The following is a 26,623-nucleotide window of genomic DNA, read 5'->3' on the forward strand; positions in this document are numbered from 1 at the left end:
GCATTTTCCCAGCTTTGAATAAATGTGCATGCTGGCAAACTGATTCCTCCCAGCCTGGCCTGTGGGTGCCACTGCCCCAGTGACTGGAATCAGCCACAGAGTCAACTTCACTGATGCCTCCTCTGCAAAGTAACTGTGCATCTTCAAATGGCAGCACGAATCCTGGAGAGGAATGGGTTTCAAACCCTTGTTTTCTATGTTGGGAAAATTGTCATGTGAGCCTTGCAATGTGACGGGGCCAGTGAGTGGCAGGACCTCACGCAGCGCCTGCACAGTAGCTATTTGCAGAATGGATGAATGAAAAGGCAAAAACCCAAACCCAAGAGCTCTGACTCCAAGTCCAGTGTTCTGTGTTCTGTGTTGCCCCTAAATGTGTGCCGCTCCAGATATTCCCAGCTCTGGTGCTGACCCTGCATTTTCTGGTAAAATTAATTTTCATTCAGTTTCAATAACATATGGAACTAGAAACAGTGACAGACAGGGAGATAGAAGCAAAAACACAGCTTATCACCAGCACTCTAAAGGGAAGAACGTGGTTTGCAAAACCAATTTCCTGAGGATTGTTCTCCAGATGAGTTCTAGAATCTGCAGTTCTGCACAGGAAACTAGGGGGGGTAAGAGGGGGGCGTGTTCTAGATACCAGGTTCTGGTTCTCCTGCCAGGAGCACACTTGTCTGAATGGGGGAACCTGGAAGAGTCCGTGCCTTGAGGCCCCATGACTGGAGAGCAATGGTGGGGTTGCAGGGAGTAGTGTGTGGGAGGAACCGGTGCTCTCTGAGAGGCTGTTGTCCCCAGTCATTGCTGCCATATTTATTGGCTACAATCAACTGAGATTTCAGGAGCAAAGTCCATCAGAGTCTCTCTGGTCAAGTATCTGAACCTCAAAATTTGAGCGCCTCTCCTTCCCTGGGGTCAGTCCTGGTCTCTGATCTGAAAGGTCAATTAATCCCAATCTGACCTCCATTCAAGGAGCTTTGGAAGGGCTGCATGCATTTTAACAGAAGACTCGACAACAGAGCTGTTTCAAGCCTGACTGACGCTTCGGTGGTGCCAGTGATTATCCTTGCGGAAGGCATGTGGGGCCAGCCTGATCTTACTGTCCCTTCCTGAGGACACTGCGGCAAGGCCCCTCCCTCAGCGCCCCGCCCCCAGGGTGACTCACTGAGGAGAGCAGTCACTATCTCCTCCATGCTCTCCAGGAAGCTGCTGAGGTGCTGCGTGAAGGGCAGGTGTGGGGAAGTGACCTGGGCAACCACGGCCGCGGCCTCGGCCCGTGTGGCCTCTGAGTGGCTGTCGTCGGTCAGGATGTCGGCCAAGCACAGAACGCCATCCACCTGCAGATGGAGAGAGGACATCCTGTGCACCTGGGACAGCACCACGGCTCGTGACACTAATGAGACAGAGAACCAGGCCCTGCATAGCCCAGCCCTGGATCCAGTGACTCTGGAGGCCTATCCTCTGGCTCCAGCAGAGATCCTGGGCTTCATAGAGAGAAGGCAGCAAGCCAGGCATCCAGGGAGCAGGCCCTGGCCATCCACCACAGCAAACTATCATAGAGCTCCCAGCCTGGCGCCCTCTTGCGTGTGTTGTATGGCTTGGCATAAGTCACTTCGTTTTTCTAAGGCTCTGTTCTCTCACCCACCCACAGGGTGTTGGGGGGTTAGGAAGATGAAGCAGGTGATGCTGGATCCTGAAGAGATGCTCGTCACATGTTGGCTCTCTCCTCCTTCCTTGGGTTAGCAGCAGCCTGAGCTCAACATCTCTCCTTTCCCACCTTCCGTCACCATCCTCCCCCACAGACAGCTGGCTGCTTCCTGGAGGCCTCTCTGCCCAGCCACAAAAGAACAAACTTGGGCATGATGGGACATGAATGCCAGATAAACACTTCACTGCCCACCTGGCTGGTATGGCTCAGTGGTTGAGCATCAACCTATGAACCACACCAGGAGGTCACAGTTTGATTCCTGGTCAGGGCACATGCCTGGGTTGTGGGCTCAATCCCCAGTAAGGGGCGTGCAGGAGGCAGCTGATCAATGATTCTCTCTCATCATTGATATTTCTAGCCCTCTCTCCTTCTCCCTTCCTCTCTCTGAAATCAATAAAAACCTATTTATTAAAAAAGAAAAAGAGTTCACTGCCAGTTCTGCCCCTGTCAGGCCTGCTCTTGGCATCATCATAATAGCTTCTGCTTATTGAATGTTCTATATGTTCCAGCTACCACTCGAAGTGCAGTGCATACGTTAGTACATTGATCCTTGCAATCACCTTCTGAAGTCAGTGTTATTACCATATTATCCCCATTTTACAGATGAAGAAACTGAGACACAGAAAGGTTCATTGACTTGCCCCAGATCACAAACTCTGAAAGCAGTCGGTTTGAGATTTGAACCCACATGGTCCACAAGCCCATGGAAGAACCAGGGACCTTAGGCTACCTTCTGAGAAGGGCCACCTGAGCACAGACCCTCTGCCTCCACCAGGGGGCAGCAGAAGAGGCTTTGGGGAAAGGGGGGCAGTAACTTGTCAAGGCTACTCAGCAGTGCCACTGCAGCCCCTCAGACACTCCCAGACACCAGCCTGCCTGAGGCCCCTGCAGCTGGGAACCAAGGACTCCCTCCCTGTTGGGAGCAGCGGGGTAGGGATGAGGCAGGGGAAGAACCAGGGAGAGGTGATTTGAGGAGATGCTCCCCACACCTGCTGCAGGCCTGGGGCTCCTGTCCCTACACCCTGACTTCCTGCCACTCAAGCCCAGCTCCTCGGAGGCCTGCATCTTGTTTGAGTAATTACCACCACGGAGTTCTGAGCCTCCCTTAAGTGGCTCCTGGGAGCTGTGAGGTCCATTAGCTCTGAAAGCCTTGGCAATCTCAGACTCAAAAGAGACAAATGTGGAAACCAGAGCCCGGGGAACTGTCCTCAATAAAACTCACCTGGGTGTGCTCAATAAAAGAGAACAAACAGCAACCCGGCTGCCCGGGCAGGACTGAGTTCGTGCCAGGTGTTGACTAACAGGCCCTCAGAGACCGGGCCTCATTTAGGCCTAGAAATAGGAAACAGCCCTATTATTGCCAACGAGAGAAACCTCTGAGGCCTGTCTGGCCTTCATCCCTTCCCTCCCTCCAGCACCATCCAAGGCTGTAGCGAAGGGGGTCTCCGATGGGGGGATGTGTCAATCATCCAGTTTCCCTCATCTTACCTTGGATGCTGATGGCCTTACATCCCTGACCCAGCCGGGAATACAGGTCAGACCCAACGCTAGTCCCCGCCACGCGCTTGGAGATGGGCCACTCGGAAAACACCAGAGAGGCCAAGGAGTCGATGGTCCCCGCGGGCCTGGCGCCACCCAGGGCCTGATGCCAGGCCAGCTCCCCAGCCCAGAACGCTGCTTGGCAAATCCGCTGAGCACCATCTCCCTGAGCGCGGATGGGTGCCAGCCCTCGCGCTGGAGCCGAGGGCCCGAGGGGCCTGGGGCATCACCCACCATCACCACTTGCAACATTAACTTCCCATGAGGATGGGGAGGCCTTCCACAAGCCGCCCTGACTCCACGCCCACACCCGCTGCAGGAGGTGGCCCCTCCTCGTAATCCACAGCCCAGCACGTCTGCCGTCATTGTAGCATTTCCCGGCACTGACCGGCCCTTGTTCCCCAAGGTGTGGGCCCGCTGCACCACAGGGGGTTTCCTCAAAGCACATTCCGGGGCCCCACCCAGACTTACTCCACTGGACTCCAGGGAGACCTGGGATCTGCCTTTTAACAAGGTCTGCAGCGAACTGTGTGCACCAGAAGCCCCGTGTAATGTGATTCTCGGCTCTCCTGTCTGTCTGTCTGTCTGTCTGTCTGTCTGTTTGTCCCTGTTCCGCAGGGAGCTCTGCGAGCCTGGGGACCGCAGCTTGTTCACGCGTGGCTGCTCCAGGCCAGGCACCTAGCAGGCTCTCGGTAAATGGGGGATACATTGAAGAGAGTAAAACTTGACGGGGGACCCGAGGACACACCCAGACAAGCAAAGATGGAGGGACCGCCATGCAGATGGAGGGGCGGCGTGAGCGACAGCCGCTGCAGGGAAGGGCCGCTTTGAAGAAGCAGGCAGCTCAGAGCATGGATTTGGCAGTTTCCTGAGCCCAGGAAAGCGACCCTCACCCCATCCTGATGTAGACCCGGATCTCTTCCCTGCCTTAGGTTTCCCAGAGAAGAGGACCTGGTGTTCGGCCCAAGCAACTGACCACTGTCTCGCTTTCCTTCTGACTTGTTTTATATGCTCAGACCATTTTTGTTAATTTACTATTATGAAACATGTCATCCCTTCCAAAGAGAGCATTTGCAAATTGATTAGGCATTCCAAAATAATAAAATAAACACCTATACTATATGTATGTGTATGTGTCTAATATCTGGGAAATCTAATCTTAGGAATAAAATAATACCAGAATCCCCCTGGACATCATCCTTGATCTCATACCTCTGCTTCTCCCCCTGAATTGTGTGCTTGCCTTTCTCTTATTTTCTTTAAAGATGTATTGCATGCATATGCTGTTCAGTTTACAAGGTTTTGAACTTGACATAAATGGGATCACACTATATGTAGAAATATGCTTTTTTCCTCAGTCAGCATTATGTTTGGGAAACTCCTTCCTGTTACTGCATGTGGCTGAGGTCACTGCTGCGGGGTATTTCATTGTCTAAATCAATTGCAATTGAATAGAAAATTCATTTCCGCATTCTCCAATCTGGGGCCATTTGAGCCATTTCCCAGTTTTTGCTACAGTGCTGCCATAAATATTCTTCTAAACATCTTCTGGTACACACGGGCCAATTTCTCTGGTCGTTTCAGCCTAGGAGTGGGATGACCAGCTCATAGAGCAGCGTGGGCAAACTACGGCCTGTGGGCCAGATCCGGCCCGTTTGAAATGAATAAAACTAAAAAAAAAAAAAAGACTGTACCCTTTTATGTAATGATGTTTACTTTGAATTTATATTAGTTCACACAAACACTCCATCCTTGCTTTTGTTCCGGCCCTCCGGTCCAGTTTAAGAACCCATTGTGGCCCTCGAGTCAAAAAGTTTGCCCACCCCTGGTCTAGAGTCATGCCTGGGTATAAATCCTGCCCCTGTATCTTACTACCTAGATAAATTCAAAGTAAACATCATTACATAAAAGGGTACGGTCTTTTTTTTTTTTAGTTTTATTCATTTCAAATGGGCCGGATCTGGCCCGCGGGCCATAGTTTGCCTACGGCTGACCTAGACAATGTGTGTACCTAGATAATTTGAGCCTTATCTATAAAACTAGAATTTCAATGCATGAAATTCGTGCAAGAGTAGGCCTTCGCAGCCACGGCGGCTGCCTGGATCCTGCGGCTGCAGCCCCAGCATCATCCCAGAAGGACATCGGTCTAATTAGCATATCATGCTTTTATTATTATAGATGGGGATAAAACTCCCAACGTCAGAGGACAATGGAAGGTAACTGAGATAATGCATATACAACGCCTGTCACAGTTGGCGCCATCATCCCGTCTCATTCCCATCTGGTGGCTGCAGTCACCTCCTCTAGACCCAGGGCCTTGGTTCTGCCTGGTTTTTCTGCAGTTTCATCTGGAACTGAGACCCCATGGAATCCTGGGGCCCACAAGTCTACCCACTTGTTGCGACTTCCTCGGATCCTGCAGCCCAGAACTAGAACTTTAAAAAGCAGAGTGAGTCCTGTTTTAATTCCTGACCAGGACCAAGAAGATGAATAATTACAATCCCTCCGGAAAGACAAATAGTCTTATCCCTGCATCTCTTTCTAGTGCAACATGAATGGAGCACTTACTTGTGATTGGCGCTGACCTCGGCACTGATACAGGTCAGGAAGAAAGAAGAGATGGAGAAACACAGACAGACACACAGAGAAACAAGAAAATGAGAGAGACAGACAGACGCAGTGCATGCTTAAGAGGATTTGGGGATTTGTCTGGTGTGGAGCCCAGCCTCACAGTCTTACTTGGTCTCTCTGTAACGCCTCCTCCTGCTGAGAACTCTCCATCTCGGCCTTCTTTCCTTCCTGGGACTCCCTGGTACCCCAGTTTTGGGGGCTCCCTAGCTAACTACTAATTACCATCTCCTGTAACCTCTCTTCCTCTGCATCCTAAGGTGACTCACGCCAGGGTTTGCTGTCAGCCCACTTTGTCCCAAGTCAGTCAATAGCACCCAAACCAAAGTGGCCTCAGTGGCTCAGTATGATGGCCCCACACACATACACACGTCTAGCCCTCCATCCCCGACTTTCTTTCCTAAGATCCACATTTCAAACCTGCTCCTGGATCTCTAAGTCCAAAGCTAATTTGCCTGGGTATTTCATGGGCACCTCAAACCCAGTTCACTTAACCCTGAAGTGGTCCATCGTCCCTGTCTTCCCTCCTCACTGTCCTCTCAGACCAGGTGAGAAGCCACCTCCTCTGGGAACATGCACCGCACCCCCCAAGCCCCAGCCAGAGGGTCTCTGTCCTCCCAGCCACCTGTCTGACCACAACTGCAGTGCTTACGTTGGGCTATCCTTATCGGTCTGCACACTCATCCCTGCACCAGATTTGAGCGGCTCAGGGCAGCTTCTGTATTAAAACCTCTCTGGTCCCAGCACCCAGCTGAGGCCTGACACACAGCAGTTTGCTTGTCAAGGATGGGCTGAATGGTGAAGAAACAGGCCCAGGGAGGGGAAGAGATCGCCTAAGCCACATAGCACATTAATGCCAGGGCTGGCACCTCATCCTGGCCCCCCCTCCTGGCCTGTGCCCCCTAAGTGGGGCCTCTGGGAAAGGCAATGAAGGGAGAAGGGGGTGAGAGGGCCAGGCCGGTGGGGCTGTTCAGCTCAGCGCCTACCGTGGGCCCAGGAGTAACCCAGCCTGAGGCCAGCTTCCTCAGACACGGGTCCTATCTATGGATCGCCTCCATCTCCAAACCACACAACCCCGTCCCCAGTCATAAACTTAATGATGCCAAGAGAACACAATCTAACCACAGCACGTACACATCCGAAGGAAATTGCTGCTGGAAGCACTTATAGGTAATTAGCTTTTACATGGAGTGGGATGGGCCTGGGCCTGAGGCCAAGCTCCCCTTATGGGAGGGCATGCAAGCGGTGGCAAGGATGGTCTGGCCTGGCATCCCCCGGGCAGCAGGACGGCGCACCCGGAGCACAGACACAGGGTGTCCAGAGCTGGTGGACGCTGAGATTCTCCCTGAGCGGTGCGCAAAGGAGCATGGGACCCACACAGTTGAGGAGCCCAAAATATACAGTAAACACCGCTGAGATTTATGGGCGACGTTTTCCTGCTGGTTACTGGAAACGCATCCGTGGGGGCTTTTATGCGAATATCTCAGGGACACAGGCTGGTGCACAGGCCCGTCATATATCACGGATGCTGTCCGCTCACTTCCAGTTCCTTCTTACAGGTCTAGCGTTTGGGAAAAGCAGAGGAGTGGGTTGCTGGGTTGTGACAGTTAAACAGAATCATGCACATGCAGGGAAGGGAGCGTGACCTAAAACCCCCAAATTTCCTCCTTCTTTCTGTCCACCAGACACCTCAATTCTGCACACACAAAGAAGAAAACAGACAAGTGGGAACCACAAAGCCCTTGGACTGCCTCTCACTGGTCCAGGCAGGACCGACCTGTTTGCCCCGGGATAGCCAGAGGGAAAATCCAACCATAGAGAGGGAAGCCAGGGCCACGCCCAGGAAGCAAAGCCAAGTGTCAGCAAAGGGGCAGGGCAAAGCGTTATGTCAGCGGTTCTCAACCTGTGGGTTGCGACCCCTTTGGGGGTCGAATGACCCTTTCACAGGGGTCGCCTAAGACCATCGGAAAACACATATATAATTACATATTGTTTTTGTGATTAATCACTATGCTTTAATTATGTCCAATTTGTAATCATGAAATTGGGGGTCACCACAACATGAGGAACTTCATTAGAGGGTCACGGCATTAGGAAGGTTGAGAACCACTGCTTTATGTGGAATACAGGCCCCTGTGGGCCAGAAGCAGGATCTGAACGTGGGATGTAAACCAGATCAGAGAAGGTTCAGGACAAAGTCTGTGGACAATGGAAGGGGCTAAACGCTTGCTTTATAAAGGAGGTATTTGTTTTAAGGAGTCGTAGTAGAGCTAATAGCTCAATAAAAGTGACAGAAAGCCCAACCAGCCTTCTATCCTCCTCCCAAACTGATATATCCCAGCCCGCTCTCAACCTGTTTTGCTATGTGCAACAAGAATCTTTGATTAAAAGTTAAGTGCCAAAATGGACAAATACAAATATTAATATGTAATAGGGAATGGAATAATGGATGCGAGAGATTATATAGCCTGTTTGGCAAGAAAGTCAGTGAGGTAGAAAGAGCTGAGTTGTTGAGGTGGAAGGAAATCAAGAATTAAATCACTTAAGAATGTAAATAGAAAATAATTTCCCTGTCAAGCAGATGATTTTTCCTTATAGCAGATTATCAAAAAGATGCTCTGAAGACATTTGCAGGGGAGAGGAGTGGAGATCATGAGGAGGCAGCAAAAGGTTATAAGAACAAGTTCGTCTCCCTTTGGGTTAGACCCATTAGGCATGCACAGATGTTAAAATATAAAGTTTTCAGGAAAGTACCACTGGGTGCAGCTGGGATCTGACGGTACCAAAAACAGAAGATCAGTGTTTCTCAGCCTAGTTCTCAGATGAGTAGAATCATCGAGGAAAGTTTTAGGATACGAATGCCCAGGCTTCCCCACCAGAAATTCGGATTGAATTGGTCTGAGGTGGAGGCTGGGCATCAGAGTTTGGAAAGTTCCTAAGTAATGGTGGCGGAGAGCCTGTTGAACACCGCTTCCAGAGAGCCTGCGGTGCAGTGGAAGTTACAGTCTTAGGCGTGAGTCGGGAAAGCCTGGGGTCACAACTCGGCTGTGCTACCTGCTGACCTGGTGACATGAGCAAGTGGTTGACATTCTCTGAGCCTCGGCATTCTAGTTCTTAAAGTGATAATGATATCACACCTAATAATGAAATAGAAAATAAAATATTAAAACCATTCCCTCTGAAATCAATATGAGAACCAGAGATACCAATTTTTACCTCTCCTAGTCAACATTTGACAGTGGCCCTAGCCAATGCAACATGACAAGGCAAAGAAATGAAAAGGGCCCTAGCTGGTTTAGCTCAGTGGATAGAGTGTCGGCCTGGGGACTAAAGGGTCCCTGGTTAATTCCAGTCAAAGGTATATGCCCAGGTTGTGGGTTCAATCTCCAGTGGGGGGGGGGCGGGTGGTAGGGGGCGGCGCGCAGGAGGCAGCCGATCAATGATTCTCTCTCATCATTGATGTTTCTATCTCTCCCTCCCTTTCCCTTCCTCTCTGAAACCAATAAAAATATAATTTAATAAAAAGGTATAATGATTGGAAAAGAGGAAACAAACTGTCAAACTGCCATAATTTACAGATCTCAAATTGTGTATACTATCTGTAAAATCCAAAAGAATCTATACACCATTAAAATTAATTAGTGACTTTAGCAAGGTAATTAGATACAATATTCAAAACTGTATTTTCTCTGACTAGCAACAATTAAAAATAAATATTTAAAAATAACACTTATGTTAACATAGAAAAACACCTAGAAATAAGTCTAAAATAGATGTGCAAGATGCTGACACTAAAAACTTAAAAAATTGCTGAGAAAAATTAATGGTCTGTGTAAGTAAAGAAATAAACCACGTTTATTGATTAGAACATCCTATATTATTTAAGATGTCAATAATCCCAAAATTTCTTTTTTTTTTAATATATTTTATTGATTTTTTACAGAGAGGAAGGGAGAGAGATAGAGAGTTAGAAACATCGATCAGCTGCCTCCTGCACGTCTCCTACTGGGGATATGCCCGCAACCCAGGTACATGCCCTTGACCGGAATCGAACCTGGGACCTTTCAGTCCACAGGCCGACGCTCTATCCACTGAGCCAAACTGGTTTCGGCCCAAAATTTCTTTATAAATTTAAAGAAATCTCAATCAACACCTCAGCAGGTGTTTTTGTGGCATTAACAACCTTATTCTAAAATGTACATAGAAATGCAAAAATATCTATATGTAAAATAGCCTAAGCAACCATTACGGTGGAATGACCAGAATGACCAGTCACTATGATGCACACTGACCACCAGATGGCAGACGCTCAATGCAGGCGCTGCCCCCTGGCGGTCAGTGTGCTCCCACAGGGGGAGCGCTGCTCAGCCAGAAGCCGGGCTCATGGCTGGTGAGCACAGCTGTGGCAGCTGGAGCCTCTCCTGACTCCGTGGCAGTGCCTCCAAGCAGCGGCAGCAGGCGTAGAGGCCAGGATGAACATGAGCAATGTGGCGCCCGGCCCCAGTTTGGGCTCCTCCCTGGCCCCCTGCCACTTGATGCATTGCTACATCCCCTGAGGGGTCCCGGACTGCGAGAGGGCACAGGTCAGACTGAGGGACCCCTGACTCCAGTGCACAAATTTCGTGCACCTGGCCTCTAGTGTGTGTATGTGTGTGTGTGCACGCGCGCACGCGTGTTTGTATATATATATAAAATTTCCAATAATCTTAAAGAAGGGCAAAGTTGTAGGATTTATACTACTAAATAACACAATGTATTGTTTTGTTACTTAGTAATTTGGGAACTCAAACAGTGCCATGTTGGCAAAAGGATGGCCAAAAAGACTAATAGAACAGAAAACAACCCAAAACAAACTCATGCATCTGTAATCACTTTACTTACAACAAAGCTGCCACTTTAATTCAGTGGTGAAAAGATGGTCTTTTTGATAAATGGTGCTGGCTAAATTTGGAACACCATTGAAAATTTTTAATTTAAATGGATCATATACCTAAATGTGAAAGGTAAATCAATAAAGTACCTAGAAGAAAAAACTAGGAGTTTTACCTTCATAATTTTTATATTTTTCATGACAGCTTACATTTAATATTGTTTTGTATTAGTTTCAGGTGTACAGCCTAGTAGTTAGACAATCATAATTTACAAGTGATTCCCCCCAATAAGTCTAGTACCTGCCTGGCACCATACGTAGTTATTATAATATTATTGACTATAGTCCCTATGCTGTACTTTACATCTGGTGACTACTCTGTAATTACCAAGATTTACCTCTTAATCCTTTCCCTTTTTTTTATGCAGCCCCCAGTCCCTCTCCCTTCTGGCAACCATAAGTCTGTTGTCTGTATCAATGAGTTGATAAAAACAAACATTTCTTAAATGGACACAAAAACACTAACTACAAAAGAAAATATCAATAAATTGGACTTCATGAAAGTTAAGAATTTTTATTCATCAGAAGACACCATTAAGAAAATGAAAAAGCAAAAATCAGCCTGGCTGGCATCGCTCAGTGGTTGGAGCATCAACCTATAAACCAGGAGGTCATGGTTCAATTCCCGGTGCTGGTGTGGACTCGGTCCCCAGTGTGGGGCATGCAGGAGGCAGCCAATCAATGATTCTCTCTCATCATTGATATTTCTACCTCTCTCTCCCTCTCTCCAACATTTCAGAAAAGACAATAACCAAATGATCAATAAGAATAAAGGAAAATGCTCAAAATCATTACTCATCAGGAAAAAAGAAAATTAAAACCATCATGAGAAATTATTATACATCCAAGCAGATCAGAATTGGGGCATTGTTCTTAATGCGCACCAGTAGTTTTATTGCTAGCTTTACCCAGTGGCCAGATAAGTTTCTGTTGAACGAGTACAAAAACATTTTACAAAGTAGCATACTTTAAAAATATATTAGCTTGTAAGAATATGTAATAAATAACTTCAAAATGCAATGGGTACTTAATTTAAAGGCGTGCCTTAACATTTATGTAAAACACTGTGTAATATGAAAACACGAGAATGCTCGTGATCCGCCCGCAATGTGTTAAGGCACCTTCATTGTCGGCTGAGGGGTCTGGATTTTTTCCAGTGAGAGGTGGGGGATTTGGGTTAAGGGTTCTGCTCTCAGAAGGCCCAGGACAGACTTTCTGGGGGAAGCCAAGTTAGAAACCTATTACATTACAAGAAGTATCCACATCCTTCTCCTGAAAAAAACTGGGCCCACAGGAAGAATCCCCTGTTGCTTGAATTTGTAACTCTTACCCCCAACATGCAGGACACACCAGCCCTGACCTTGGTTCCAGACCAGAGTCCACACGCTACTAGTTCAGGAGAAAACAGCCCCAAGCAGCGTGGCAGGGCTGCCACTGCCGCCTCTGTCCACCAGAGGCCGCTGTTGCACAGCACATGGGGACCTCAAGCCCTGACCTAGCGGAGCCTTCGCCTGCTGCTGCACTTCTGACTCAGGCCGCCAGGTGGCGCCATGCCGTTTGCAAGCTCAGGTTGCACTTTGCGTTTGGGGTGCAGACCCTGAAACACCTGGGCCTTCCTTCAGTCTGAACAATGTTGGCCGGTATCTCAGCGTGAACCTTCGCCGGGGGAGGCGGGGCAGTGTGCCTAATGTTCTCACTTCTCATCCTGCCCTCCTTCAAATACTACCCGCCCCTCAAGAAAGATGGATGAGGTTGGGAGACTTGGCAGTGGAGAAGTGAATGAGCCACACCCCCTCTAGAAAGCCCCACTTGCAGGGCTGGGGAAGGAGACAGTGGCAGTCTCCACTCCAATCTGCCTGTTGGCCAGTCACGCACACACAGCTGGCACCCTGGGGGTCTCTGCACAGTCCCAGCCCATTCCCAGGGCGGCTGCATGGGGTGTGAGGGATGGAAGAGGCTGATGAGTCCAGGTGAGTTAGGCCCCACAGAGGAGTGAGGAGGCAGCTGGGATCTCCATTCAAAGGCATTCTCCTTCTCTCTCACTCCTGGGTAAAGAAGGGCTGCAAGTCAAATAGAGGAAATAGTTCTTGCCTGGCATTCACAGCTCCTGTCTCTCTGCCCAGCCTCCCTTACAGACTAGAACTGACTCCATCAACAGGAAGTAGCTGTCTCGCCCTGGGTCTGCGTAACTGCCCCCCACTCCCACCCCAGGGCAGTTAAAGCAAACTGAGCCTCAGGCTGGGAACAGAAGCATGGGGTTCCCAGCCCAGGCTCTGCCTCTCTTGGTGTCTCTATGCCCTCCAGCCTCAACTTTCCCTTCTATAAAATGGCCATGGCCATCTCTCCCTGCCTTCCTTGCAAAATGATTTTGAGTCAAATAAGCAAAAGGATAAGGAAAACTGGTTAACTATTTTGTTTTTCGGTTTTATTTTATTTTCTTGCAAATATCACCTATTGCTGACCCTCTGCACCCCTGACAGGGAGTGGGCGCTGGAGCATCGGGGCCTCCCCATCGTCCCCCTTGCACCCCGCTCCCTCCTGCCCGGGGTCTCTGTGATTTCAGTAGCCGTCCAGGCCTCCCTGTCTCCTTTCTGGAAACAAGGTGAGGGGAACAGTGAGGGAGCTGCATGGAGACAGAGCAGCTTTTGCACCCCTCTCCTCTAATGATTTCCTCCTCAGACTTTAACTTTAGCTCTCCCCTCCTGCCCCTGCTCATCTTTAATTCCTTCCTCGATTTTCATTAAACTCTCCCCTTGGCTCCAGCACAGAGTGAACTCCTTATTTGAAAAATTAAAACAGGAGGGAGCGGGAGGGGATGAAAGGAAGCTCTGTTGAAAGCAAGACGGTCTCTGGTCTCACGGCTGGAAGAAGCAACTCCTGGGACTCTTGGAGGCTGTGTCTGAGGCTGTCTGAGCACTGGGCTTTGAGAGCCCCCACCCTTATGGCCCTAGATGTGAAGAACCCTGCTCCTCAGATCCCTGCCTCCCCCCTGGACCAGAGCCCCCAGTCCTGCTCTAGTCCCCAGCCCCCTCCAATCCCATCCTGGTCCTTGGCCCTCACCTCTTCCTCCCGAGGTGTGGTTCAGAGAACACCGCCTCCTCTCCTGTGCTCCTCCGATTCACTGAACACAGAGCTTCCAAAAGACTGAGCGCCCCACCGGCCAACTGAGCAGCTGCGGAGTCTCTGGTCTGTTGAGGTCACTTTCCCCTGGGCTGCCAGGGAGCTCCTCCGTGACCCTCTGGGCCCAGCTCCACTGCCTCATCGGGCGGCCTGCCCCAGCCCCCGGCAGAGGTGGTGCCACTGGCCTGTGGCCTCTCAGGGCCATGGGACAGCCTTCCCGCTGTCTGCACGGCTGGGCCTCTCCCGCGCGGCCACCCGGGAGGCAGGGGACACAGCTGCTGGTCTCTCCTCCCCCGAGCCCAGCATGGGGACTGGGCAATGCGGGGGGCTTGTCGGCCAAGGACACAGGGGAGGTAGGGCAGGCTTCCTGAACCTCACTGTTCCAGAGAGATATGATGGTGGGGGACCTGTGGCCAAGATGACAGCCTCTAGAATGAAAGGATGGAAGACCCGACCCTCAGACACCTCTGAGGAGGCCTTTGCTGTGTCTGACATCTGGTGTCCCACCCCCCACCCCCATCCCCACTTGGGGAATCTCCACCTCTGTCCCCAGCCAGGCCCACAGTCAGAGCCTGGCGCCAGGGAGCCCTTCCCTGCCGTCCCCAGCTCAGAAGGCCAGCTCTTCCCAGGGTCACCGAGGGTGAAGAACACGGGCTTTAGAACCGGACAGACTAGGGTGTGAATCAAAGCTCTGCATTCATGAGCTGAGGGAACACAGACCCCAAGTCTCAGTGTGCTCATCTGTAAAATGGAAAAGTTGTGAGGACTCGTGCTCACGCCCCACCCAGCTTCTCCATACTGCGCCCTGGGCGGTGTCTGACCCTCTAGCCCCTCCACCCAACGCTCCCTTCTCCACCAGACGGGAATCTTCCCAGGGCCATTGATTTGTTTAACCCCAGCCGTTCGCATCGCCCTAATGGCTACCACAATCCTAATGGCTACCATTCATGTGCCCAGCTCGTGCCAGGCACCACGTTACTGCACACTGATCGTCTGACAGCCCTGGGGGGAGGTTTCATCATGCCCATTGGACTGATGCAGATACCCCACCTCTGGGAAGGCAAGTCACTCGCCCAGGACAACATGTCCAAGCTCCTAGGTGGAGAGCCTGACTCCCAAAGGCCGTGGTTTCCCACGGCGTCGGCTGCTTCCCCACGAAGGTGGGACGAAGGGATGAATCCGCGGTGTGATCAGCTGGTGATTGCCCGGGTGAGGGAGCGAGTAAGTGAGCGGGTTACAGTGACTGACCCTGACCGGACGACAGAAAGAATGAAGGCGCGGATGACTAAGCGACCTGACGCAAGTGGATGAAGTTATGACCGTGCAAACGCCCCGACCCGTCACACAGCGGGGCTGGAGGTGGATGGGGGTGCCTGGCGACCTGTCAAGACCCCCGCCCCCCCCCCGCAGCGAGGTCTGTGTGTGATTTAATGTTGGGGGAGAAGGAGGAGCTGCATGACAGAGAAGAATTGCACCAGGTCCAGCACAATTTCTCACTGCCAACGAATTAATCGAGCTTCATTGAGGAGGCCAGGCCAGGAAATCTGAGGAAGGCTGGGACTTTGACATCATCTAATTAGGGCGCACGCTGTGCCTGGTGGGTGGGGGGCTGGCGAGAGCCCCTGGGCACCCCACTGCCCCACCCTGTCCCTGGACTTCACCTTTTACCCTGAACACTGACCCAAGCCGACTTCAGCGGAACCTTCGGAACCAGCAATCGGCAGCCCAGGTCACAAAGGGGTATTGGCAGGGCTGGGGCAAGGGAGGGGGACAGAGGCAGAGGGCAGGGGACTCCCAGGCCCTTCCTGGGTGTCCAGAACTTCCCACAGCTTCAGAAGCAGCGTCATGTGGGGGAACGAGTGTGGACATGGGGCTCACGATATAGGATGTGAGTCCTGTCCACACAGTGGGGCCCAGCCGGGCTGGCTCTGGCTCAGCGGAGCTGGAATTAAATTCCTGCCCGGCCTTGTATTAGCCCTGTGTTCTTGAGCAAGTTGCTCAGTTCTCTGAGTCTCCCCTTCTTTCCACTGCACCAATGGGTTAACAATTAAGTGACACAATGAAAGGAGGGGCCTAGCGAAGTGCTTGCCCAAAGCAAGCATTCCATACATGTTAGTGACTGTCCTTTGCGTGTGGCCATGATAGCCTGATGACCTGATAGAACAGGGTCATTTCCTGCGGAGAGCCAGACAGTAAACAGGCTTTGCTCTGCAGTCCGCATGGCCTCGTCAATCACTCAACAGCAGACAACACAACACCTACACAAAGGGTCACGGCTGTGTTCCAGTCCATCCTTATGACTCAAAAATTTGAATTTCACATCATTTTCATATGACACAAAGTGCTGTTATTCTTCTAATTTTTTTCAACCATTTATAAATGAAAGAACATACATTCTTAGCTCATAGGTCAGATAATAGCAAAAGAGGCAGCAGGCTGACTTTGGCCCACGTCCGTCACTTGCCACCGCCTGTGCTAGAATGTAAGTTCTATGGGGACAAGGGCTTTTGTCGGCTTTGTTCACTGCTATTCTCCCAGCACCTAAAACAGTGCCTGGCACATAGCCGATAGTCAATAAATATTTGCTGACTATTAATTAGGAGCTATGCCATTTGTATAAGTCACTTAACCTCTCTAGGCCTTGGTTTCTTCATCTGTACAATGGGGATGTTTGCACACTGGGGCCAACATCCAATGAAATGAGAATGCTAACTTTGCAAGCTCTACAGCTGCCATACAATGTAGTTGCTGTTTCTGGCCACACAGGGGCTCTTCTCAAGGATCGCTCTCCCCCTCATGACACTCCTGAAGCATCCCCTCTCTGCCAGGCACAGAGTGGGAATGAGAGTTGCCTGTGTATGGAAAGAAATCGGTCCTGGAGAGGGGAATGCCCAGGTAGGGATACCTGCTCCTGTGCCAGTTGGCCCAGCCAGCCTGGCTCAGTGGTTGAGCATTGACCTATGAACCAGCAGGTCATGGTTGGGGGCTTGACCCCCCAGTGGGGGCGAGCAGGAGGCAGCCGATCAATATTCCCCCTCATCATTGGTGTTTCCATCTCTCTCTCCCTCTCCCTTCCTCTCTGAAATCAATAAAAATATATATATATATTTTTAAATTGCCTCCAGCTCCCAGCCTTCTGGTAAACGTTTTCCACTCTAAACAAAAAGCCCTGCTGTTTTTCTTCCCCAGGTTGAGCATTTCCTGCTGCTTTGCAAACTCTCTGTAGCCAAGAAATCGGAGAACTTATGATTCTAGTCTGTTCTATTTTTTCCTTTTACCCTGCCAACCAGCATGAAAGAAGATGAGAACACCCCATGGGCCATTTTACCAGTGTCCAAGGGAAGATTTTACAAAAGAAGCGAGGACTATTCAGCACACGAAGCTGGAGACTCCTGATGTGTTTATTCCATGGACTCTGTCTGTTTGTCTGTCTCTCTCACCATCGCCCCCTGCTCCATTTGGCCATCCAAGCAAGCACATACGTACCAAGGCTTCCCATCTCATGGGAAGGGGGCACTCTGCCCAGAGGGCTGGCACTCGCTCCTCCACCACATTGCTGTGTGACCTCAGACAAATCACTTCCCCATTCCGAGCCACAGCATTCTCATCTACACCATGAGCAGACTCCCCACCTACCCTCCATCCTCAGCTAAGAGCACCTCTGAACCCGTGGTGCTGTGACCCTGCCCCACAAGAGGAGTACATTTGGAAAGAAGCAGGATGATCTGTCCAGGAGTCCAGACCAAAATTTAGAAGCTGGAGGAGAATGCAAGTCTCCTGGGCAGCCTGAACCAGCCTGTGGGACACGACGCAGAGAAAGGAAAGCAGGCCCATCCCCATTTAGACCAGTCACAGGAACAGACTCAAGGTACCTACCTCCAACCCTGCAAGCACCGCATTTGTCACCGGGACACACCAGGCCTTTCTACCTCTCTTCCATAAACATTTTCAGCATCTTTTCTTGAAACTAGCCCCCACTACCCTCCTGGCTAAAGTCCCTGAGGACCCGTCTGCAGGCTCGGACACACTCAGGTCCCCGTGGAGGAGCAGCCCCAGCCCTACAAACTGGGGTGAGTGCAATGGCCGGAATTGGTCCCATTGCGTAGGTTGGTCTAACCCCACCCAACCCTGTGCCTTGTTGACCTGGCATATGCTTGGACTTAGGCTTCACTTTCTCTTACCCAAAGTGTCTAGTCTCCGGTTTTGGTGGAGCCCCACCTGCTTGTCAAGGCACCTGGTACCCACCATGCTCTTGCCCATTCTGTCCCCTGAGGCGCTGGATCCTCCCCTCCTAGGGTCCTGCCATGAGTGAAGAACCAACCCCCTGACCCTGGACACCACTCCCACCCAACTTGCTGCCTCCAGTTCTGTTCCACCCACTGACTCTGTTCCACTCCACCCAGGAAGTGCCCAGTGCCCCTTTGGACCCTGCCTTTCATGGTCCAGCTCTTCGGTCCCTATTCCCTTCCCATCTTCATCACCTCCCATGGCCAAGATCCCAGCAGCCCCGTCTGAATGAAGCCTCAGAAAAGGAGGGATTTGGGGACTTGCTCCATGAAGACGCCCAGGTGGCCACCAAGAGGTCTTTTCTCCCATCTACCCACCTGGGACCTCAGGCCCCGCCCAGCCAGCTGCACTCTTACCTTCTCCAGCTGGTGGACACCCTCCTCTACGCAGCAGATGGAGGCCAGTGTGCGGAGCGCCTGGGGGTACAGACACCGGAAACTGTCCTGCCGGCAGACCTTGAAGAGGGCTACGACCCCACCCTCCTGCCAAGAAAAGGAAAATGGCACATGACCTTACCGTGTGACCTTTCCTGGGCTGACTCAGAAATAAATAACTGACACCTCTCCTCACTCGGCAGGGATGGTTTGAGTCTGCAGGGTGGCAGAAGAAGGCACCCCAAAATATGCCACCTTGGCATAAGGAATATTTTGAACTGAAGACAATTGGGAAGAAGCAGATACAAGAAAAAATATCTGCCATCCTTTTATTTGCCTAAAAACAGGGCATACATTTATGAAATTATCCCCCCATCCTCTCCTCTCTACCGGGAAGGACAAAGTTAATCACCAGAGACAACTTTAGACCAGCCGTGGGCAAACTACGGCCCGCGGGCCGGATCCGGCCCATTTGACATGAATAAAACTATTGAAAAAAAAGATCGTACCCTTTTATGTAATGATGTTTACTTTGAATTTATATTAGTTCACACAAACACTCCATCCATGCTTTTGTTCCGGCCCTCTGGTCCAGTTTAAGAACCCATTATGGCCCTCGAGTCAAAAAGTTTGCCCACCCCTGCTTTAGACCTTCGTCAGCCTCGAATGGCATCAGAGGAATCCACACAACATACTTTCCTACCAGCCTTTATCTACAATTGGTTCCCCAGATATTTGCCTTCCCACAGTTTGCTGCCCCAGAGACTCAGGGTCCTTTTTCTTTGTCTTGTAACTTCTTTAAAAATGCATTATTCCTTTGCTAAGATTCCAGTTTTCACCAACTCTGAGTTAATCATCTCTGAGTGCTCCCATGTGTAAGAGCTAATACACTGCTGTTTGTTTTCCCTTGTTAATCTGTCTTTTGTCAGCCCATTTCACAGGGCACCAGCCAGAGAACCTCGGAAGGTGGTAGATAAAATAATTTTCTCCTCTGCACACACACGCATACATACACACTCCCATGCTCACATGCATGCTGCAGTAACATGCTAGCTCTAGAAATAATGTCGCCCTTGATAGTCTAAACTGGAGGTTGGAGTCCCCAGATGCTCTAGGGTTAAAGTGCCAGGGGCCAGGGCAGGCATGTTTGCTAGGACCAGGCTCAACTCCACTCAACACTGCTCCCAGGTGCCTGGTAACTACCCCCATGGAGCAAGCCTGCAGTCACCTGAAATAGCTTCTAGAAATAAGTCTGAAGCAGGTGGAGGGAGCTGACGCCGAGAGGCCCACTGCTGGTTCTTGCCCTGTGACAAACACCCATTACTTCTCAGGTCCTCCCAACCACAACAGGCAGAAAAGGAGTTTTATGCCCTGGCCGGTTTAGCTCAGAGGATAGAGCATCAGCCTGCAGACTGAAGGGTCCCAGGTTTGATTCTAGTCAAGGTCACACACACACACACACACACACACACACACACACACACGAAGAAGGAGAAGAAGAAGAAGAAGAAGAAAAAGAAGAAGAAGAAGAAGAAGGAGGAGGAGGAGGAGGAGGAGGAGGAGGAGGAGGAGGAGGAGGAGGAGGAGGAGGAGAAGGGGAGTTTTGTTTATATTAATCCTATAATTTATTCCTATTTTGTAATGAAACAACTAAAGTGCAGATGGGTGAAATAATTCACCCCAAATCCACATTATCCTTGTTTTAACTCCTTCACTCCTGTTCGTAAAAGAAAAACAGAAAACAACTGTTAGGACCAATCAGCCTGGCTTTTGAGGTGAACCTGTACTTTGCTCACGCAAACACCTTTAACTTGTGAAGACTTCCCACACAGACTCATCGAAATGAGTCATCGCACATCATCCCTCCCCCGGCACATCATAAAGACAGGCTCCGGGCCCTTTTCATTCTCAGAGTTTATGGCTTATCACTGCAGGGACCAAGATGAAAGTGTCTCACTGTGGGGGCGTTTATAAATTCTGGCATTTTAGAGTCAGCTCACAGTGATTCTTAACTTTTCTATTCCTACTTCCTTTTGAGGTAGTTCATTTGTTGGGAAAGGGCATATCTCAGGACTGGTAAACTCATTCAAGCAGCCAAAAAGTATGAATGGTTTACTCTGTGCCAGACTCTGTGCTGGGCACTGTGCACGCCATCTCGGTCACTGTCCACGCGGAGCTCATGGTCTGACGGACGATGAGTCAGGGGAAGGCAGATCATGCTAAAGGCAGGAAGAAGCCTGGGTCAAGGTGCAGTGACAGGGGGGGTGCAGGCTAAAGAGGCACAGAGCAGGCACTTTTGTCCTAATCTGAGGTCAAAGTGAAGAACTCTGATTTCAGATGCACAGCCTCACTCCGATGAAAACCTGCTCCAGTATAGGACAAGCACGCCCTCTGAGTCCTTGCTCCACATCCCCCATCCCTGCCTTCCTGCTTTCCCACAGTCCCTGGGACATCTAATGAAGGGTCCACTTAAAGGCCTCACTCAGAGAGCCACTGAAGTAAAATCAAATTATCCTTTAAAGTGGGGAGAAAAGAAACAGCCAGCCCTGCTGGTCATTAATGACCTCCCTCCAGATTAAATATTTATATATGCATGTTTACAAAGGTATGTGCATTTATATATGTCTGTGTTTATACTTAATCATATATATTATATAAATACTAGAGGCCCAGTGCATGAAAATTCGTGCACTCAGGGGGTGTCTCAGCCCAGCCTGCACGCTCTCACAATCCGGGACCCCTCGGGTAGGGTCCAGTCCCATCACAGCATGTCTCTGGTTCCTTGGGCCTGCGGGCCAGGGGGAAGGGACCAAGAGGCCAGTCTGATCACAGCATGGCTCTGGTTCCCCAGAGCCTGAGGGTGGGAGGAGAGACCAAGAGGCCAGTCTGATTGCAGCATGGCTCCATTCCCACAGCCCCCTCCCACCGCCACGCCGCGGGTGACCAGGACCCAGGACTGACTCCTGCCAAGGCACTGGGACCCAGGACTGACTCCCACCACACCAGCCAGTACCCTAGCCTGGTGTTCGGCTGTCCGTCTGGACATTTAGGTCGTGACGGACCTTGGCTCTTTATATATTAGGATTATTTTTAGATACATGATAGAGATAGATGATAGATAGATAATTATAGATAAATAATAGACTAGAGGCCCGGTGCATGAAATTCATGCATGGGGGGTGTCCCTCAGCCCAGCCTGCACCCTCTCCAATCTGGGAAACCTCGGGGGATGTCCAACTGCCAGTTTAGGCCCAATCTCACACAGGGATTGGGCCTAAACCAGCAGTCAGACATCCCTATCACAATCTGGGACTACTGGTTCCTAACCACTCTCTGCCTGCCAGCCTGATGGCCCCTAACTGCCTCTGCCTCAGTGGCCTTGTCCGTAAGGAAGTCGGACGTCCAGAAGATGCCCAGTCCACCCAGTCTAATTAACATATTACCCTTTTATTAGTATAGATAGGTTGATAGATAATCATACATTAGATAAATGATAGATAGATTGATTGGTAATCATACATAAGATAAATGATGATAGGTGATAGGTAGGTAGATAGATAGATAGATAGATAGATAGATAGATAGATAGCTGTAGATCATTTATATCTGGAATAGCCAATGAAGAAATGGTGCCAAAGAATGCAGGCCAAAAGCCAGGATCAATGTGGCTGCCTTCCTTTGGCTCAGGAAGCACTGAGCCCAGCGTATATTTAAGCCTCTGTTCCCATTTGCATTTGCTTCTCATTACATCCTTTTCCAGGCCTGTGGAAAAAATGGCCTTCTTAGCATTTTTAGTTACTAGGAGACGAAGAGGGGCAATTCTGACCCCAAACTGAGGAAATTCTTCAAATCCTGGTTCTGCTGCTGGTTAACTTTGGCCCAAAATGGGGTCATGATACAGCTACATGATGGAGTTTGGGGGGAGTCAATGAAGTCATGTAAATGAAAGGGCCTAGCACCCAGTTCTGGTCAACCGGGTGACGGCAGGCTATGGAAGGGTTCCTGGTTAGAAGGGTGTCTCTTACGCTCATGAAGGGTGGTGTGTCAAGTGCTGGAATATGTGGGAGGGTGAGGAAGAATGAAACAGTGAGTGAGTGAGATGAATTAGTGGCAGGGACCACCCTGAAGTGACCGCCGAGGACCCAAGAGCAGCACTCATCTTTGCGTGAAGCCGGGATTCGCTGGAGCTAGCAGAATCACACTGTTGGCTGGAGCTCATTTAATTTTATAGAAAGCTCTGGGCTCAGAGCCCAGTTGTATATAGTATGCATTATTCAGACAGACTTGGGCTAAGCTATCAAAGCTCTGGGGTGTGTAGACTGGTGGTGGGAAGAATAGAGGAGTTGGGGTGCAGGGTAATCTTGACAGAGCACAGTGGAATTTTTTGTGCTTTGCACGCAGGAAGGGATGAGGAAGACTGGGCTTGCTCCATGGCCTGCAGAGGAACCCAAGAAGCTCAGATGATGGACCTCAGACAGGCTGTCACATCGTCTCCTGGAGGCAGCTCAGATGGATGGAAGACCCAAAGACAGATCACACTGGGCCCCAAAGAGGTGGGTGGAGAAGTCCAGTGGGGGAGCTGCCCCACAGTTGTTGCAATGTTGGGCACATCTCCTGAACATGGACAGTGAGGTGCTGTGCAGGGTGTACCAGGTGGTCATCTGCTCCAGGTACTCAACCACTGTGAGTCTTGTATCCTTTTTTGTAAAACGGTCACTAGCCCTACCAGGTTTGGCTCTGTGGATAGAACATCAGCCTGCAGACTGAAGGGTCCCAGATTGGATTCAAGGGCACATGCCCGGGTTTCAGCTTGATCCCCAGTAGAGGGGGTACAGGAGGCAGCCAATCAATGATTCTCTCTCATCATTGATGTTTCTATCTCTCTCTCCCTCCCCTTTCTCTCTGAATCAATTTAAAAAATTTAAAAAACAAACAAACAGGATCACTGATACTCATCTCAGAAACATGTGTGTAGACAAGATATACCATGTGGATAGTTCCCACACTCAAAGGACCATCCAAGTCTTTAAACTACTGGTCCTAGTTCTTGAAAGGCCAGGGCTGGTGTTGGGAATGAGGTTAGTTAAATAGCTGAGGAGCGGGTCCCGGCAAAGGCCTTTCCCCACTGCTTCTTAACACAGAATATTTGGGGTGGATATTTAACCAGAGTTAAGTCCTGGTCCCCAAAGAAGACTAAGGCCGTCTTCAGCTTAGATCCCTCTCTGCTTCTGAAAGTGGAGTACAAATGTAGGCAGGAGGGGCCGTCTGAAGCACATGGAGACAGAGCTCAGAGCGCCCAGGCCCTGAAACAGAATAAGCGCTCCGGCTTTCCTTCCTAGAAAAATTTTAAGGCCTGTTCTTTCCAAAGTGTGAAAACATTTCAGGCCCCAGATGGTTTTGCTCAGTAGTTTGAGCGTTGGCCCGAGGACTGAAGGGTCACAGGTTCAATTCCAGTCAAGGGCATGTATGTTGCTTGCAGGCTCGATCCCCAGCCCTGGTCAGGGCACATGTGGAAGGCAACCAATCAATGTGTCTCTCTCACGTCGATGTTTCCTTCTGCTTGTCTTGCCCCCTCCCTTCCACTCTCTCTAAAAAATAAACAGGGAAAAATATCCTCTGGTGAGGATTAACAGCAAAAACAACAAAAACTTTTCAGGCCCCACGGTGCCATTCAGAAGAGTTCCTTGCCCCTTCCACAACTCAGATCCATACCTAGAGCCCAAACCCAGCCAATATTTGCAACTCATTTAGAAGGAGAAAATAGTTCTCATTCTAAAAGAGAGTCAACTAAGTTCTGTTTGAAGTTAATCATTAAACTGTCATTGAGTCCGTTCCAGCCCCAGTTCCAGTCCCCATAGCACTGAGCACTGAGCAGACCTCTGCAGAGTCAACACTCTGGACCAAGCTGAGTGACTGGGTCACAGAATCCTTGGAAAGGACAGACCTCGTGCTACCCTCACTGTGCCCTTTGCCCAACAACACCACAAGCTTTCCAAGTAAAATCACACCCAAAGCACTCTATAAGAGATGGTCCCCAACCCAAGAGGCACATTAGAGTCATACAGAATGCAAAAATATTCACCCCAGATCCTATTCTGGGCCAATTAAGTCTGAATCAGACATTCTTAAAGCTCCCCAGGGATTCTAATGTGTAGAGTTGAGAACTTGTGAGTCATGCTTTGGTCCAAGAATCTGAAAGGCCAAAGACTGAACCGGAAGTCACCATTGTGGGCTCTAGGACCATGAACTCTCAAGTAAAGAGACTTGGGTTTGAATTCTGACTCCACTCTTTATCAGTTGTAGGACTTTGAGCAAATCCCTCAAACCATTTCTTCAACTATAGATGGAAACAACATGATACCTACTTCTTAGGATGGTTTTGTGATATAAAAAAACAAAACAAAACATGTGTGCAAGGCATTCAGTGCAAATGTCAGCTATTGCTGTTATATAGAATTTACTGTTCCCTTGACCAGAGTTCATAAGCATTTACCCCACTCTTCCAGATTTCCTCAAGGGCTTGGATCAGTGAATCTAAGAGTCTGGCCATGCCTCAGAGTTACCCAAAGAACTTGTTAGAGGCCCAGTCTTACCCCAGGACCTCAGTACATTTGAGGTGGAGCAAAAGGATCTGTGTTTTCCAAAACTCCCTGGGGACCCCAGAGCTGGAACATCTTCTGGTGACTGGCATCTTAAGTCTATTGAAGGGCATTACTTTGCTTCCAATGAGACCACTGCTTCTATCCCCAATGTGATGTCATTTCTCAAGGACAAAAGTACAAATGAAGCAGACCCTGGTGAGGTCCAAAGGTTACCAATTACCTATGTTTGCCCTACATGTTTGGACCTTTAGGGCACGGGCATATTGATCATGAAGCTAATGAATGATAACTCCCATTGTAATTGCTGAAAACTACTGTCTTTTCAAGTGTGTCTTCCCTTTGTGGCTGCAGACATTTTGGGGATCCAGCCAGAAACCTGAGTTTAGGTTTGGGTCTTGGTGGGATATGTGGAGATGAGGAAAGAGGGTTGGTATTTATAATAGACACCGTACATGAAGAAAGGTGGTAGAGGGTCAGAGGGTACTGAGATATCAGGTAGGGAATGAATCAGAGGGGCAAGCCACTATTAAAGATGGAGACACCACAGTCCAGGGAAAGGAGGTGACTCTCCCAAGGTTATACAGCAAGCAAAGGCTAGAGCCAGGACAACTTCCTGATCCAGTTATTCCCCCAAACTAGCTTCCTCGCACTTTCCCCAGGCCTGGCAATTTTGGCCCCTCACCATGAACCTCACCTTAGCTATTATGCGGCACAAGGGAGCCCCCTCCTGGGTCAGGCTAAACAGGTTCCCTGTGGTGGATTCCGTGGTGTAGATATTGTCCGAGGCATCAATTTTTCTCACCAGTGCCTAAGAAAAGAGAGCAGAGGTTCACGGTTATTCACCCCCATCTACCCTCTGTTCATCTTCCTTAACAAAGCATCGATGGTTTCATGCTCTTAAGAGCCCTCTGGAATCTATAATCCTGTCCCATCCACAGCCCTACTATGGGGGTGATGAGGTTCTAACTTTGGGAAAGACATGAGGCAGCATGGAATCGGAGCTACATTTCAAAAACATGGGATCATTTCAAACCCCTGGGGCCTAGATGACAAACATGCCCTGCTCCAGGGGATCAGGAAATGTTGATGGTCTCAGCAAGTACCATCTTATTGTGCTACTGACTCCTCAGAGAACAGAAAACATCAGTTAGATAAACCATCACGTACAGAGCTGCGGTGGTGATCAAAGAAGCTTCTTATTTTTGGATGGCTATTAGCCAACAGAGAACCCCAGCTAAGTAAGGGGTTAAGTCAAAAGAAGCACTCTACTCTACAGTAGCTTAACGGGGGTTGGTGGCATGCTTGCATTGGGTCTCTAGCCAGGCCAAAACAGCCGCCCTGGTCCTGTCCAAACATGGGCAAATTCGGTGAGGAATGCTGCACTGATCAAGGCTGAGGAATCCCAGGCTAGTGGTGAGAGGGCTGGGAACACTATACA

General features: G+C 49.8%; 1 protein-coding gene across 3 annotated transcripts in view; it reads right to left on the minus strand.

Moving 5' to 3' along the window:
* The window catches only part of INSC (INSC spindle orientation adaptor protein), a gene marked incomplete at both ends in the record, with an annotated part of 298,722 nt that overhangs the window by 23,368 nt on the left and 248,731 nt on the right, over positions 1–26,623 (minus strand). For 2 of the 3 annotated variants that reach the window (XM_081098856.1, XM_081098855.1), the window contains 3 exons: positions 1,163–1,334; positions 18,566–18,691; positions 25,880–25,993. In XM_081098856.1, coding sequence (XP_080954982.1) covers positions 1,163–1,334; positions 18,566–18,691; positions 25,880–25,993 — 412 coding nt within the window. The remainder of the gene's footprint in view (positions 1–1,162; positions 1,335–18,565; positions 18,692–25,879; positions 25,994–26,623) is intronic. The other variant, XM_081098857.1, reaches the window with a different exon arrangement.

The sequence above is a fragment of the Myotis nattereri genome (genome assembly GCF_964212035.1).
Source record: "Myotis nattereri genome assembly, chromosome: 9".
Lineage (NCBI taxonomy): Eukaryota > Metazoa > Chordata > Mammalia > Chiroptera > Vespertilionidae > Myotis > Myotis nattereri.